Source organism: Trachinotus anak, unplaced genomic scaffold (genome assembly GCF_046630095.1).
Source record: "Trachinotus anak isolate AG129_WGS33_773 ecotype Australia unplaced genomic scaffold, CSIRO_AGI_Tana_v1 ptg000025l, whole genome shotgun sequence".
NCBI lineage: Eukaryota > Metazoa > Chordata > Actinopteri > Carangiformes > Carangidae > Trachinotus > Trachinotus anak.
This window is the reverse complement of record NW_027273876.1, coordinates 9667804-9685923: the sequence shown is the minus strand read 5'-3', so window position 1 is coordinate 9685923 and position 18120 is coordinate 9667804. Positions and strand designations below refer to the sequence as shown.

Here is an 18120-nt window from a genome sequence, read left to right as displayed (position 1 = left end):
GGAGAACTGTTAATTCTATTAATATTTGGCACATATTTTTGTACAAAAAAAGCTTCTGTGAACAAAACTGTGCCGACGCCCCTGGCCCTGAGATGCTTCATCTGTCTGGGGTGCATTTTTGTTGCACCACTTCTTCTGTCTTGTGTGCTGAGCAAGGCACCAAAGTACCAAAGCAACTTGCAAAGCTACTTTCGCACATGGCTTATCTTTACAGCTTCATATCAAGGGAAACTCTGCTCTACTTATCTCATATAAGATCATTTATGTGTAGAAATATAACAGTTTGAATATAAATTATAGTTATAGCAACATTTAAATTCAAACATCTACACAAACGGTTAGTGTCAAAAAATTCAGCAATTAGAAAGAGAACTGATTAGGTTTGTGTGCTTTTGTGTTATCCACTGCAGATGGCTACATACAGGCTCTCCTCTGGCTGTCCATGCTCCCACCTCTTCTCTCTTCTAATTTGCTGCTGTTAAGTCTGATTTTGACATAAATCATGTGGGCACACATGACTTCTGCCCCTATCCCATAATCTTCTACACACTCTGACATGTCGATTAGCAAAATGACAACATATTTCGTAATAGCAGCAAGGAACTGCAAGTGGGAGTTGTACTGAGCCCCTGTTGACTTACAAGCAAAATCAAAATCAAAGGAAGCAACCCCACGAACATCCTTCGTCAGATTTCAGACTTCAGATGTCAGACTTCTCTTTTTAAGTGCTTTAAGGCTTCTCATCTTGCAGACTGTCTTTGCTTGATGGGAGTAATTACCTATCTGACAGAGCCAATGATAGCAGCACAGGTAATAGCTAGTAATTAGCCAGCTGAGTGACAGCAACCAAGCCCTAGTGCTTATGTCTCTCCAATTACCACTAATTACTCAGAGGATGGAGAGAGGGAGCTTTTAAAAAAAGAAAGATTTATACCTTTTTTGTCTTTCAAATGTGAGTCTGCTGGCACTGTTCCTCCTCCCATCACCCCCCTCTCTCTGTCTCTGTCTTTTCCCGTCATAGATGGACTGTGTCCGTTCTTCGGCCTGTTCCTCTGGGTCTCCAAGGCCTTTAGCTTGCGAGCATGCTTGTGACCCTTGTAGTGGGCCTCTGCCTGGGTCTGGCCATCACATGCGCACACACACACACACATACACACACAAATATGTAGAGGCAGGCAAAAAAAAGCAGAGGGGAAAGTCATTGTAGACTATATGCACTGAGTCACTGATTAAATTAAAGTAATTAAATGGACAGCATGAAATCAGTAAACTGTAATCTTTCCATCTGTTCCATCTCTCTGGATGCTTCTATGGAGTTGGGGAGAAATTATGCGATTGAGCATTTGACTCGGAGGAAGTCACCATTTCGATCATCATCATCGTCATGGCTGTGCACAAATGAGCCTCAGTTGGACTCATGGCATCTCATGACCATCCTCTGAGCTCACTGGCTCATCTTTCCACTGATTTGCTCTGACACAAAATGGCCCGTGTCCATTCTGCTGTGACACATAATGACCCCTGTGCCTTCCTCACTGAGAGAAAACACATTTGTGGCAGCGTGACAACAGATGCATGCAGATTTGGAATCCAAAAAACGGCTCTGAGTGGCTGTAGATAAAGCAAGACGTGCTATACAGAGGAAGATCAGCTTCCAGCAAAGAGATGTGCACCAACAGTGAAACAAAACAGCTGAAGCACAACAGTTATCTGGGAATCCATCCACACATTAGTATTTCCATAAAACGCATCAAATCCATACATTTTGTATGCAACACTTAGCTTTAGGAAACAAACAGCAATACAATAAATAATTTTGATTGTTTTGTTTATCATTTTCTACAACAATAAACACATTTATACATAATGTTTTATATAATGTTTTATATTTTTTATGTTTCATATTGTAAAGCATTTTTTATGGCAACTAAGTCATCTCCATAAAAAGACCACGAGAGGTAGATAAAAACCCGGGAAAAGCTGGTAAGTAAACCTTAAATTATATTATTATTACTGCAGCTACTATTTTTTGGTCAAATTTCATGAAATTGTTTAACTTTCCATTATCATGTACAACCAGCCAGGAAAAAGGACTACTGCTTTAAGAAGAAATGTAACAGATTAATTAGACCTGTTTGTTAATAAATTTAACTCTTTTACAGATTAAAATTTATATAAGGGCAAATAAGCCTTAATCACAGCATAATTTTGAACTGTCATAGTAGAAAAAGCACAGGGATTAGTCGTAACACTAACCATGGCTCTGTTTCCCAGGTAGGCCATGACAATGTGACAGTGAGACAACGTGAACGGAGCCAGGACCCTGAAACTGAAGCAGCTACATGGAATTCAGTCATCATTAATTTTATTCCCTTCACTTGTGCTTTTCCCCCTGTGACGTGCCAGAGTATCCTTTGTGAAAAAGGCCCATAGCTGCTCTCTAAAGGTGAAACGTTCAGTAGAGCTTCACAACATCAAGTGTACAGAACAAGCAGAGGATATAAACGACATAAGGTTGGTGATATTCTGTATTTTTCTTATTGTCAACAAATCCTATGAAGAGACCAAAACTTGAATGTACCAGTAGTAAATGTGTATTAATCCACTACCGACAATAGACCCTGATAAATGGTGTATTTACTCCTGTTTAAGATAGAAAATGAGTGTCTAGTTGTTTTATGAGGTTATTTAGCCCTCTTTAAAAAATGAAACCGTATTGACACATTTTAAAATATTTACAACTTCAGCAGCCTGTGGGATTTAGGTTGAGATAGGGAGGTTTGATGATCTCACAAATTGTTGGTTTTGTTCTTTTCATTGGATTTGTTAAAAACAAGAAAAACATAAAAACATAACCACACATAAGCACACACTTTTGCAACACGAGTGCCTCTCTGTATATTAGAAGACACAAGTGCACTCCCTAAATCGACAAAGAGTCTGAGTTTGGAATAGTGTAACAAAATTTAAAGTGTCTGGCTTCACACGAGGCTGTTAGATAATTTGTCATTGCTCAAATTATCCAGTCTGGTTTCCAGGCACACACTGAACAGCCCCTGCTAATGCACATTCAAACTCATAGTGTGTAGAGGTGATCTTTTAGTGACAGAGCAGAGGGGATAAAAGTCTCCCCATCAACACTTTGCATAAAGCTCGGCCTGCAACACAAACAGAACCGGCGCCACCGCGGGTCAAAGTGTATGGTGGGGAATACAGGGCTGAGCAAAAGGGTGTACCACCCCTTTGGCTGCGTTGAATGTCAGTGCACACTAACCATTCAGCGTGACTTTCAACTGAGTCAGAGGGATGAAGCTGCTCTCATCTGCATACTACCAAATTATCTGGCATGCCGCTGTAGTATGAGTTTACTATGTTCTACCATAGTAACCTTAAAAAAAACAACCTGGAATAAATATCTCAGGACAGCAAAACAAAGATCCTGAGTTAAAGACACCAGAAGGAGACTGCTCTCTGATGACCTTGATTCAAGCAGCTTTATGCATTCTCTCACCACTGATGCCCGAACTCTTCATACACAGTGAGCAGCGACTGTCCTCCACAAAAGGGCAAGAAAATTAAAATATCATGTTTGGTCCTTCAGGGTTGAAACTTTCATGCTTTTTCAGTGAGATTACAGCCTTAAAGGAATAATTTGGAATTTTTCTAGTCTACTTCTTTCTTACATACACCTTTCATATAGAAGTATATAGGTTTCAGTCATCAAACCAAAACCTTTACACTGCTATATAGTATGTGTAGTAGTTAGCAAGTCATCAAATTTTGTCTTTATACTGAACAAACAGCTTCACCTTTCCATTGGAGTCAAATTCACAACCTCATTCAACACAATAAAGCACTCTCTACTCTCTACTCCACTACCTCAGCCACCACTTACATGATGTTACAGCAGTATATTGCTGTTAACTTTAGTGTAGAGGGGTGGAAAGAAAGGGGTGGTGGTGTAAGAAGCCATAAACATTACACTGATTTATTATAACCATATTAAGTTGTTATATATAATGTATTAGCAACTTCCACCAGATACAAAGCTCTACCAGCATTTATTTGGAACCCTGACTTTGGACATCCTACAAATGTGAGCCTGATATTCACTCTCCTTTTAATTGCTAATTGCTCCACTGTCTTCACATGCTTGTCACTAACTTTGCTGAAATGACACTAGGAGAGACTGAAACAAAACAGAAAAGTGGTTCGCCGTGTAACTAAAACATTCAGATGGGGGACTGCAGAGCCAAGATCACTGTGGGTTTGTCATGACAAGCCCCCACTTACATATTAGACAGTCATTTCATCTATTGATATAATAAAAATATTGATTATTATATTGATTGATTGATTCTTGCCATAATGGCATCAATTTATTACAATTCTAAATAAGCATTATAAACTGCTGCCCTTTTTCCCCCCAACTTTGAATGGCAAGCTGAAGCTGCATGTCCAATATGAAAAATAAGGGTGGATGTCTGTGACAGTGAAACCTATCACTCCTACGCACCACACAAGCCGTGAGTATAAAACACAAACAGACTTCAAATATTCTGAACTATTCCTTTAATCAATTTTCTTTGTGGGGTGCAAATTCCAGCTGCTCAGTGCTGCCCCCTTTTGGGACCTGGTACCTGCCTGGCATCCACCTCCTGGGTCAACCAGCACTCTCAGCTCAGCTGCAGGTAACACAGACGGGAGGAGGAGAGAGCCTGTTAGCTAAAAAAACAGACTCCTGACAGCATCACTGTACGTCCAAAAGTAAGGAGCAGAAAAAGAGAAAGAGACAGATGAGGAAGTAAGTGTAGGATAATGGTCTTGCACCAGTATCCTGGCTACTTCAAGTTTCACAGTCCATACAAAGAAGAGTCATTGTCATTCTGCCAGGTTCCCCCTGACAATATAAATGCAAATATGTATAAACAAACGCCACAGGAATGGGAGCCAAATGAATGTGAAGAGAGAGGTGTGATAAGGAGAAAAAAAATCCACAGAATTAGCTGACTGGTTTCCTTTTAAGAACCCAGTAGTCAGTTAAAAAACAGAAGCAGTAGAAGTATATGATTGGACTGATGAGACAAATAGCCTGCTCAGGATTGTTTTGAAACCAATACACATACACATGTTAAATGTGGTGCAAATATGTGGGTGCCTGACTGTAGAAATGATCAAAAGGTAACTTTAAGATAAGGCATTCTGGTAAAGATGGCTTTAAACAAGCATCAGGAGGGTCAGGATCTTTTACACTTAGTAAGTGACATAATGTTGATTTTAATGTTTCTTTTGATTTAATATTTCATGTAAAAATGTAAAAACCAGATGAAAGCTAAAAAAAAATCCAAACTTTTTTCTCAAACTAAAAGGACTGAATAAGTGACTTACAGTGGAGTTGAAACGAAGGTGACAGATGTTACAGGAGATAATGGGTTTCTTCTTGGGTGGGGCAACGCCAAAGGTGTGGTTGATCACTGCCTTCTGCACTGGGTCCATCTACAAGGTGAAACACCCAAATACATATAGATAATACAATAGTTGACCTCACAGTATAATAAGAATTAAGTTTGTGATATATTTTGGTTTCAGAGAGCAGTGCTCACAGGCAATTTCAGTACAGCAATTACCCTACAATGACACAAATACTATAGAAAATAATATACATATAATACACATACCATGTGACTACAGAGGGCCCAGCTCAAGTCTGGCCTTTGGGATATTCTTTGCATATCACCCCATCCTCTCAACTACTATTATTACTACTATTACACTACTGCCCTAATTTCCTGTCATCTCTTCACCGTCCCTGCCAAATAAAGGCCAAATTACCACAAAAAATTCAAACATACATACATTTTGACATTCTCTTTTATTTATAAGTCAAAATATTTAACCCACAAAACAATTTTTTGCATAAATGTGTTCAGTGGTTAGAAAATGTTTGTGATTTCCCAGTAAATTGTTTATCTTTAATAAAGGCCTGCTGAGTAATTTTTGATTAGTTTGTTTAAATACATTACACAATTAAATGTCAAAGAAAATGTGTATAAGATATTAACAAATATTCACTGTAACATCAATAAAAGGACTGAAGTACAAATCCTATAAAACAGAGACACTTCTTTTAACATTCAAATTTAAGGCAAATTGCTTCCTGTAACTGCCATTTCAGTTTGTTGCCGTGTTGTGATCCTTGTGGAGTAACATAGACTTCAATCTTTCAGTTGATGAGTTGGGCCAGAACAAGGAAGGATATACAAAATATCTATCCAAACCATGAGCATCATCTTTCAGGTCAGTGAGGGACAACTTGTCAGTGCTGATTTGTGTAATTTGTTTTATTAAATAAGAAATGTTGCTTTGAGACATCCTGTGATTGAATGGATTATTGCACAGTTTGATGTTAAACATTGATGTCTTACCTGAAGGGAGATTATGCTTTTCAGAATAAAAGATGAAATTGCAGGTTAATTCACACTTTTAAAATAACCTGTTCTGATCAGTTCTGCTCATATCTTTAATCCAGTGTAAAACAGTGCAGCAGTGTTAGTTGAGTCATATTTTTAGCTTCGGGTGGCAGACAGGAATCTTTTCCCAGCCTCCCACATCCCTGATACATTTAGCACTTTCCTCTTATTTGTCTCATTAATGGCTAAAGCTAAATGTAGACTATGAACGTCTGCTGCTTCACAATTTAAAGCCAGACCAAACATACACAGCATGTGTATGTGTGGAGAGAAGTGTTATATTTGGGATATCTTCATCATATGTTCACCATGTGTCAGAGCTAAGTAATAATGAGAATCTGCCAGTGCCAGTCCTGAAATATTTTCCTATAAAACATGATGAGAAATTGCACATTCCAAGTGGATAAAGTTGTTTACATAGCACATGCTTGACCATTAAGCATTTCTCCGTCACAGTTTTCATTTAACTGATTTCTTTAAACAAATAAAACAAATATATTAAAATCTATGAAGTCATTCTTGCAAACAAAGTTGACCGCCACTGGTGTTGCAGATATCACAACAGGGGGATCTGCTGCTTCCATTTTCCAATTCAAAGTAAATGTAATGTAACTTCATAGCTTCTTGTTGACTTTCTAAAATATATGCCATTCGGCTGCAAGTTGTGGGTAATATCTGTTTATAGCACAGATGTAACTGCGCAACTTTAGTTCAATCTTGCCTTGGGTTTGGACGGAAAAGTGTTCAGGTTCTGTTTGGGGCTGGGAACATTTTCCCGCTGTAGCCTCCTGCATGATGTGTGTATATGAGAATGAGAATAAGGTATCTCACCGTGTTGAAATTGGGGAAGAGGTTGAGCGGTGAGGAGCCGTTGACTCTGAGCGGCAGAAAGTGCTCCAGCTGGGCGTGAGTCTGCAGCTGAAGGGGTCGACCCGGCAGAGGCAGGGATCCCAGGAGCGGGTGGACTTGACTCTGAGACAGTGCACCTACAGCAGGGATGATCACATTTACATAAGCACATCAGTGTAACAGGTGTTTTCTCTATCTCCACCGTCATCTTCTCTATCTAAAACTCACATTTGTGGATTTATGGACAGCCAACAGAGCTGCACATCCTTACACACAGCCAAGGATAAGACAGACTTTAGCACATGGCATATGAAATCAAGACCTGTTCCCACAGTGAATGATTCACTCAGAAAAGCTTTATTGTCTTTGGTAATAACAGGGGATAAATGATGAGAGTCTTTGTGTGGCCTTTTCCTGCTTCAGAAGTCCATAGTTTATCTTGACAAATGTCTCTGGCCTTTAAACACAGCACTGGTGTGTGTAATTGTGTGGTTTGATTCTTCCTCAAATCCTGCAAATGGATCACTCCAGATAAAGAGTAAAGGGAATTTTAGTGAGGTTTAGGTGAGAGGTAGACAGTGCATACTGTATATTTTTAAGTACATATATTTGTTTGGTCATATTTGCTCTTCTTGTTGCATATAATACTGAACGCAAGTGTTAATTTTGATTAATTCCACAGCAATTTCATCATCACATTTTGCTTTGAAATTTCCTTCCTCATGACCTCTCATCTCATCGTGTTTAATTTTGGCTGGCCCAAATTCTTTCAGAGTGCTCAGGCTCTAAAGAGCACCATGGCACTGACCTTTGTCTAGACCCAAAGTAAACATTAGTGAGCTCACATTAAAATTCCCACAGTCTTACATAAGCATGATGATTAGAGAATGTTTGTTTCTGTATGGTAAACGTCCTGAGGTTGTTTAAAAGGTCAGAATAATAGCTGAATTTTTTATCGGAAGTTCCAATAGTCATCTACCTGATATTTAGCAATAGGAATATAATAGGTAACACCAAAGCAAGACTGAATGTTAGTTTTCCTCAGGTGTTTTTGGTGGGTTGCGGCAGTTCTGTCTCTTCCTCAGTGTAACTAAATTTATTTCTGTGGGTGAGTTGCTACATTTCCCTGAACAATGAATGAATCCTTGAAATTGAGAATCAGCTGTACAGCTAGAAGGTAATGCTGCAGTAGAATCACAATGTACATGTCTAGTGAATGTCTAAATTGTGTGCAGCTGACTTCAAAGAATAAAACTTAATTCAGAGTTAAGTATTTTTCTGCTGTTTGCTGCTGAAACTTCATTTTCACTTTAAATATCTTGAGGTAAAAAACATCAAGTGAGGGATGAAAAATAAGGGAAGTTACATTTAAAATAGCCACCTTTGTTTATAGCTACAATGTCAATTTTTTTTTATTGTTTTATTTGAGAACCAGAGCTTGGATTAAAAATGTGTGGTCAGTGAGGGTGGAGGGGAGGTTTGGCCTTAGCGGGATGGAAAATGTCAAGAGGCTGATGAGATGGCTGAGGGGAGAATTGGCTGGTTGGTGGCTACTGCTGCATAGAAAAACAGAATGAAATTAACTGATGATGGAGGTTGAAGATGACTGTGGATTTAGGAAAAATATGTGAGGAACCCACAATGGTAAACAAGAAATGAAATAAATTGCAAATACAAAAATATGAAGTAAAAGACTGTTGCAGCAATAGTACCAAAACATAGAATATCATTAAGTGTATTGTTCATTCACACTTGGACACTGCATGAATCATTAAGTTGGAGACTAATGATGTTATTTCCACCACAAACCACAACAACAAAAGAAGAATTTTTCTGCTTTTGCATCTTTGGATTCATGTTTTATCTCTGGGGAGGAGGCAGGTTTGGAAGTCCTTCAGCATTAGCATGTTTTACTAATCTGGTTTCCTACTCAAAATGGTTCTTAGAGCCCGAGCAGAGGAGAGAGACAGAACAGAGAAAGGGGAAGGGAAAGGGAAAAACAATCTTTTCAGATTCAAAACATAATTTATCTGCAGAGGGAACACTTCATACAGGCACGTGGTTTTAGTAGTCATACAAAAAAAGGTTAGAGAGAGATGTTAAATTGTTCCCATGCAGGTGACCCAGTGTTTACTACAAGTAACAGCAGTGACAGTGTAACACACCACAGCACATCTTGTTTTATCATTGCCTGCAGCTAGAAATGCCTCAGGGTACTTGTTTCCTGGCAGTGAATTTAGCAAAATGTAAAAGCCATGATTTGTTTTAAATCTCATTTATAGTAATCCAAGCAGATGCCTCATATGAAAGTGAAATATGAACATGTATTTTGGATTATTAAAGAAGAGTCCACAGCCATGCTAGCAGGTCCACGAGGCTCAGCGTTTGCTTTGAGGTACTGCTAACATCCAGCATGCTAACGGGCTCACGTGATAATGCTGATGTTTAGCAGGTATAATATTTAAGTTAAAGCCATAAATGAAAATTGGCAGTTAGAGTATCTCTCCTCACTACAGAGAAAAGATGGATATGACCAGAACGTTATTGCTACAAAGGGAGACTACACAACTGCTGAGCGGACGACGAATAATTTACACGATACTTCCAAACTTCCAAACATGGGGGGCAGTCTGAGCTAACAGCAACTAAATATTCAACTTAATAAAGCCACATTGTTACATTTTAATCATTATAAAATATACATTCCATTATTTGCTGTCTTGTCTAATTTCAGTACAGTTTATTCTCTTCATTTAGGGAATTTACACCCACTCGGGTGTACTTTGCAAGTGTTTAGATTTGCATTTCAAACGAGACGCGTGATTGTAATTATTACTGTTTGTTTGATCCTGCATGTGTAATGTGCACCACAGATCTCCCTAGAAAACACACACACGCAAAACCACACACGCAAGTAACACCTTTTCTGATTGAATTTGTTTTTGATGAACTCCATTTTCATTTAAATGCTCAACCAGGGCTGCTCATGTACCGCTGATGCCAATAAAGTGTATTGAATTGCGTTACACTGAATCATGAGTATGTGTGTGACAGAGTAGCAAGAAATGAGAGAAAGTGAAAGAGAAACATTGAGAGACAACCACAGGCTGATGAGAGACAGTTTTTTTCCCCCCTTTTCTAGGCCGATGTGCTTAATCTGCCTGTCAGTATGACTTTTGGGGACATTGATTCCCTCTCCTACACAAATCTGAAATTGATCTCATTAATCTCCTATGCATATATTCACAAAACACATCAGGGCGAGACGTTTAATTAACTGCATTTGCGCTGAACAAACTAGAAACTCATCTGTGAGAATTTGTACATCAGGCAACAGGAGGAAAATTAGTCTGACAGGACTGTACCTTTCAAGTTACCCATCTTGTCTGCATCCAGAAAAATGTCACAGAGGCTTCCTGACAAGATGGACTAAAGCTGTGGTTATATTAGTTTCATCCAGTCATGCTAGATATGTGTTAACCAGCAGGCTTTGATTAGTTTTCATAAATAGTCATTCATCACTTTAAAACTTCACAAGCTAAAAATCAAACTCAGTGACAGCGACCATAACCTAAAATAAAAAGGTTCAGTACAGGGATTTAGATAACCTTACATACAAGCAAAACAAACAAAAAAAACCCCCAGAAGCTAGAAAACATTTTTGGTTTATGTGCAAGGCAAATAGTTGGTGCTATTTCCACGTGTATCCACGTCCTATAATACAGTACATCCATGGTAGTAAAGCAATTTTGGTGTAGTGACTGCGCAGGTATTGCAACTTTCATCATCATCATGTGATGCACACTGGCCCAAAAACATTTTAACCAACCACAATTACTGTAAGAGGATCAGCTGTAAAACTGTGAATACATTTTTTGTGCATCAAAAACCTCACAAAATGATTCAGATTATCATTTGAATTCGATCCAGTGGGTCCAGTAACATTGGATGTATGATCAAATTATTTTATCCAATTCTTGTGCAGGAAGCCAATGGAAGGAAGCTGGCGGAAGTCCAAGGTATATGCTGTCAACTGGAACCTGTATGCTTACTGTATGGGCTCAAAGAGCGAGCTGGAGAGGTGTGAGCAAGCCTGTGGAGACTTTTTTTGGTGCATGCACCATGTGAGCAACTTTCATAGGACCGAATGTGGTGTCATATTTTCTCCACAGTACCCACTTCTCCTTAATACATCCATGGATAAGCCCAGTCCCCGTTACTGCTGCTACCTGTCAAGCTTTATAATCTTGCAGAGCACAAATACTGTTTACTGTGCTGTTTTCAGCAGATTATTATTTTAAATGAAGGTCTTAAATACAAGGCTAAAGCTAAATGCATGCAAAAATTAGCATCCCTACCAGCTGATGATTAGTTTATTTAGTATTACCATGATATTATAGACAAATATAAGACTTTTTGGCTGTTAGGGTTATATATTTGTGCGGCAGATATTGTGCTATCTTGCGTTATGTTGCCTGGGGATGTTGACGCATAGACCTCCTTAAAAATCCAACAAAGACTATGACAGAGCTGCTAATGTTAGCCAGGATTGACATTCCACAAACTAGGGAAATGATGCAGGGGGGCATTTTTATAACATCACCTGTAACAAACAAACAATTTAATAAGGCGCTACTGGGCCGTAGAAGCAGTTAGCTACACATAACGATTCCTGGTTCGAGCAGGCAAACACACTGATTAATCCGACACCCATTTGCTCTCAGTAAACAGCAAACAGTCAATTGAGCAGGGAGTTGAGCTTGTCACTTTTGATTTCCCCCTACGTTATGTGTATTATTCCACACATTGAAATGAGCAGTTCCCACTCTCTAATCTGTATTCGCTTTCTTTTTCCATGCAGAAAGATAGCTTATTTCATGGAGGCTGGGAGTGTAGGTCACAGCAACCAACCTTCCCTTATTGAGAAGGGATAAAAGATTATGAGCTGGAGAAATTATAGCACCTTGAAAAAAAAAAAAAAAAAATGGAGGAAAAGCTTAATCTCTATTATTCTCAGGATTAGTCTCCGGGTGACTCAACATCACGGCAATCACAGAGGGAGAGAAATGGCATCTTTCCACGAAGTATAGAAAAAAGAGGGGATGAGAAGCTTTCATAGCTGCGAATCAGAGCGAAAGCATCAGAGGAAAGGCTGCTTTGGTTCATTTCATGGTAAATGCATTTCCTAGGATCATCTGTCTGAACCAGGGTCTCTGTCTTCAGTCTGAAACATCACGGCGGTGTGGAGGCATGCTCTCATTTCTGACACCTACCAACATCCCCTGATGAGCCTCCTCTGTGTGGTGTTAATGCTTTGTGACATTAAACATCTGAATTAGGACTGTTTTTTCATTTCATTCAATTTAATGTGAAATGTATCCAAAAAACATTTAGCAATAATATCACCATCGGTATACATTAATAAATTAAGCTATACACCTCTGGAGACTGATTTCAGGATGGGAGCAAATTTGGTCAGTGCTGGTGTGCTGCAGGTGAATATATAGCAAGTCAAAATGCAGAAGGAAAACTTCAGGAGAGTGCAGATTATTTTATTCCTGTAGGGTTATTTTAGGGACTGTCCCAAACCCCACAGGTTTGGGACAGTCCGGCCTCTAATTTCTCTTTTTATTTGTCGTCATTTTTCCTCTAAATGAGATAAATGTATGCAACAATATAGTGTTTAGCCTATAGTCAGTAACCATGTAGCTCCAATTTTTGGTTTCCACATTGTGGAAACCACAAGTATGGAAATGTATTTATATGATATCTGGTGTTGACATCAGGGCTTTTACACATCATAAATCTGAATCTAGGCCTACGGTGTCATTTTAACGGTCTGCTGAGCTGCTTGATATTAGCGCTGTCTAAAGAGCCTGTAATCAAATCCCATTATGTTTTACATGCCACACTTGTTAATAATATATATTAATAAAAACTATTATTATACAGAGTATTTTAGCCACATGGTATGTTGTGTTACTACAGCTAATAGCATACAGTATTTAGGATCATTATAAACATATTACACTGACAAAGTGGCTACAAATTGTGTTAATATACTGTCATGATGACCACATCTATATCACACACTGCATGAGCTGCTTTTTTCTCACCAAAATGTCCTCCAATCAGCCGCTTTTGATACAAAACATAAAGCTATGCAGTGTACTCAGTGTATATGGTGCAGATCAGAAAATCCTACTCTATCTTTAACTAACACTAATCTTTCTATTTGCAGAATAGCATTCAGTCATAACAAATGGTTTAATCAAATAGGAAGGATTACGCACTGAGGAACGTGGAATTTAAATACTAAAAAATGCAGCTGCTGTTGACAAGGTTTTTTCTGTTAAGACTGCAAAACACATTGTCAAATAATGAAAACTGAATGGTATGTTTTCCACCCCACAATAGCATGAAGCCCACAGTCATAAAACAGAAGTGGTTAGTGCACTGCTGCTTTTGCAGTAATGATGATGCCATTCATTGCTTACACAACAAGCAGAGAGCAAAGCATTTATGGTGAGCTCTGGTGGATGAATTAGCATCCATTAAAACTACCATTGACAGCTCCGCTAAGCTCTCTCCACTGGAAACAAAAAGGTGGAGAGTGAAGGTCTAATTTCCATGATGGCTTAAAATGCTGCCTCCGCCTTGCACTGTGTGGTCTTTAAATAAATCATCTTTATTGTGACAAAGTACATTTAGGCCACGACTGGCAGCCAACAGGCAAATTCTCCCGCTGGCTGTCGCTGTCTATTTAAACTCACACAGCCGCAGCTGGCAGAGCCAGCGGCTTCGTGAGAATTTCTACCTGCAGGGCACCATCCAGTCCAGATCAGGCTCCCCACGGTAATATGTCCTACTTTCAACTGAAGTGTTGTGGGCCCCATTTTCACCCTAGGGCCCATAAACTTCTATTGAATTTGTTCAGTGTGAAATGTCCTCTGGTCAAGGAAAAAAAAAAAAATCACAGGAAACTGTGATTACTCTGCAAAGGACACAAGCAGCAGCAGCTCTAATGTCCACACACAGTAAACTAAAAATAATAAAGAGGTTCAAAATTCATCACGTTTTCAAAGTTTTTTATGCTTCTGGCAGAAAACAGCAAATCAGCTACATATGCAAATATAGGCTAATGCTATCTCATCAACCTGAACTTTACCTGAGGCTGTCAGCTTGCTGAATCTTTTCTATTACATTATTTCATTTTGTTGATACAACAAATTATATTCAGTAACTGCCCTGTCTGCTGCTTTAGGAAAATAATATTCTCCGTATGTTCTGGTTAATCTCACTATGATCATTCATTTCCATATTGTGTCAACAAAATGGTAAACATCAAATGAAATTTAATGCACATGATAATTCAGAATCTTTTGTGCCAGCTGTAAAAGGATGGACAAACACTGAAAGATAAAGCTGATCTGCAGGGAAATGAGCATAAATACACTATCAGTGCTGCTCAGACAGAGCAGTATTTGTTGTGTTGTGTTTTTTTTCCTTTATCAACCCTCTGCCCTTCCATAGCTTTCTGTGCGTCTGTATCAAGCACACTTAAAACAAACTGCCACCATCTGCTTGAATTGAGATAAGCCCAAGTCCAATCAGGCCTGCTGAGCGGCAGTCAGCAGATGTGCAGCACATACTTATTGATATTTAAAGTCTGTGTGCAGCTTTATCCGCCTCATGAACTTAGTAATTAGGCGCTTTCTGTCTCAGTGCTCCTCTCTGAGCTGCAATGAAGCTGGCTGGCTGCCTGGTGAGGTGAGTTTGAAGGATCGTACATTAGCTGCTTCAGAGATGAGAACCGCAGGATATCTGCCTACTGGTGTGTTTATCAGGGCTACACTTAAGAAGAAAAGATAGCAACTGTAGATTTATCACAGAGGTCAGAAAGAGTGCTATTAAGAGCTCTCTGAGTTTGTTAAACAAAAGAAAAGAGGCAAAAGTTTAGCTCAAATTCTGGGGAAAAATAGGGATAGTCCACTTTTATAAGAATTTGGAAGGTGGTGTTCTTTCATTACAAAAAAACAAAACACACTAAACAAAACAAAACAAACAAACAAAAATAACAAAACACAGGAGCAAAAGTGGAAATAGTGTCTTTGTCTGCTCTTAAGCGAGCTGCAATGGAGTGCTGCAGGGATGATGTATTTTTGTAGACCAATCCTAAGTTAGCATCACCATGGTTTCCACAACTGAAAACCAATGCAATTTTTCCATTGGATTGGTGGTTTTGGGAATCATTCCTGCAGCACTCTATGGTTAGCATGTCAGTCTAACTAGTTTAGTATCCTGTAAGCAACTTAGCCATTACTGTGAGGCAGAGTGTAACTCATCAACTATACTAGCTTGTGCAGTCTTGTTTTCGGTGGCACATCTCCTGTGTAGTGTTAGTATTTCCACACTGTGTAAAAGCCAGTCAGACAAACAAACAAAAAAAATATAAGCTATAAGAAGCCAAACTAAACTACGGTCTGATTATTATACTTTTAATAGCTATTAGCTACTAGCTCCAGACTATACAAAAATAATGCTGCTCCTTTATTTCCATCTTCAACTGATGAGGATGCTGCATTTTTTTAGCAGAAAAAGACCTCTTAGCTTCAGTCTTTTTGCATGCTATCATGTAGCCATCAATTGCATATGTAAGACCCTTTCTTACAGGATTAAAACCAGTTTTAACACACAACATACAGTGGCTAACACCACTCTCCTTAAATCTTACATACTTCACTGCATCTAACCCTAATCACACATCTTGACTTGAAACGTTTGAATCCTACTGGAGAGCACTTGAATTTGCAGTCAACATTTTTTGGGCAATGTCATGTCTCCTGGCAGCTCCACATTTCAGCAGGTTAAGCGTTTTCTGCTTGATTTTCAAGGCACGTTGCCGGAATTGGAGGCACAATATTTTTATTCATGTCAGCATTTCAGCAAAATACCTAAATGTGAATGCATTTTGCTGACAGAATGTGCAGTTTGAGTGTGTGTGCCTGCCACTGTGTGTGTCTCAGTGTGTGTGTGTTTCTTAAATTGAAGCATTTGCCACATTTGAGTCATTTCAGAGTTTCTGTAACAAATGACTTCAATCGTTTGTCACCACTCCAAAGAGAGATTAAGAAAACACAGAAAGTGTCCTCAGTCAGAAGCTGATCATGTGCAGTAGCCAGCAGGAGGTAGGAATACTGAAAAACCAACTTCACGCATGTCAAAACTTAGAAATAGTCCTGGCTCTGCCACATCCAAGGAGAGAGCACTTTTTGAGTAACTATTGCACTTTTCCTCACAGTTTATGTAGACAGCTAGGTTCAGACAGAGGTAGAGCCACAGGCTAATAACTCAAGTTTGAAGAACATGGATGGTGTATCAGTGCCCAGTGTCCTCAAGAGTCCATTGCCCAGTGGTAGTGAGACAGAAAAAAAAACACTTCACTGTCATTTTTCCATCCTATTTAGATGGGTTGTTTTGTTTTGTTGTTGAACTGGAAATCACATCTTCGCACGACATAAGTCTGTCTCAGGAAGACATTGGATTTTGTCTGGTAAGTGCAAATGAAAACCAAACAGAGATGTGATACTGGATCACCCTTTAACTGTCGGAAAATTGCACGGATTCACTCCTCATGATGTTCTTCTTGGAACCTGAATGTGTAGTAAATCTCACGCCAATCGGCCCATTAGATTAAGTGATTCCTTGTGTACAAATTTAAGCCTCAGTGGACCATGAATAATCAGAAAAGGGTCAGTATGTCACCTAAAAAAATTTCAGGGCACAGTGAATATCCATACTTTCATGACAATCTGAGCAGCAGCTGTGGACAATAGCTTCCTCTGGACCAAAGTGTTGAACCAGCCAACAGACTGACCGAAATTAGCCATTAACATTCGCTCCAAGTACTCTAATATAATGTCAGATACAATACAATATGTGCCGACTCCTACACAGAGTTTGAGGAAATATATGCAGGACAGACACTATGCAAATAAATAACAAAATTAGATGTGTGAATAGCAGGGTAGCCTGTGTACATCGTGCAGGCATACTCTTAGTAAGTGGAGACTGAAGACAGGTAGCATTATACAGTCTGATGGCTGTTGACTTAATGGAGTGCCTGAGACATCCCAGCTTGTATACTGAGAGGATCAGAGTAATTGTTTTTTTTCCCAGTTTATTTATTCCAACACTTATGCTGGCTCCCCTGCACACCATCACAAAAAAATAGTACACAGTGTTTTAATCAGTCTCTTTCATGTATTGAGAGCCCTTACTATGTGTTCAGAGAGAATTCAGAACAGACTTTAGAAGTGGTGTGACTGCATACAAAGTCTGCAGAAAGATGTAAGCTGTCGTGAATTTACCTGGGTCTGTTAGATGTGAAGATGTGTCTATTTGATTTGTAAATGTTTCAATATAAGTAAAAAAAGAAAAAGTGTGTGTATCCCATGGCTACAAATCTGCCTTATCACAAAGAGTCACTACCCCTCAAACTGTTGGTGCATCCATCGTTAGCTGGCTTAAAGCTAATGTTTGTACAGTTGGTATACTGGCCGTTATGCGAGAATAAACAGAATTTGACCAGTGGTCAAATTCAAAGCTATGTGAAAATTTTTTGCAGCTGGTCCTTGAACCATACCCGAATTCTAAAAACTCATTTAATTCCAATTATTACTGATGCCACAATGGAAAACTTACGTTGTTGTCACTGCAAATTAAACCACTAACCATGAAATTGTTGTCATGTCGATCATGTGTCTGCTAGCAGGGATTAATGCAGATGCCTGTATAACAA

The 18120-nt window shown here is 39.0% G+C and overlaps 1 protein-coding gene across 5 annotated transcripts in view; it reads right to left on the bottom strand.

The window, feature by feature from the left end:
- LOC139608953 (zinc finger protein 385B-like) overlaps nucleotides 1-18120 on the bottom strand; it is a 74047-nt gene that overhangs the window by 4784 nt on the left and 51143 nt on the right. For all 5 annotated transcript variants that reach the window (XM_071463118.1, XM_071463121.1, XM_071463120.1 and 2 more), the window contains exons 4-6: nucleotides 7302-7456; nucleotides 5389-5496; nucleotides 935-1118 (exon numbers count right to left, since the gene is read on the bottom strand). In XM_071463118.1, coding sequence (XP_071319219.1) covers nucleotides 935-1118; nucleotides 5389-5496; nucleotides 7302-7456 — 447 coding nt within the window. The remainder of the gene's footprint in view (nucleotides 1-934; nucleotides 1119-5388; nucleotides 5497-7301; nucleotides 7457-18120) is intronic.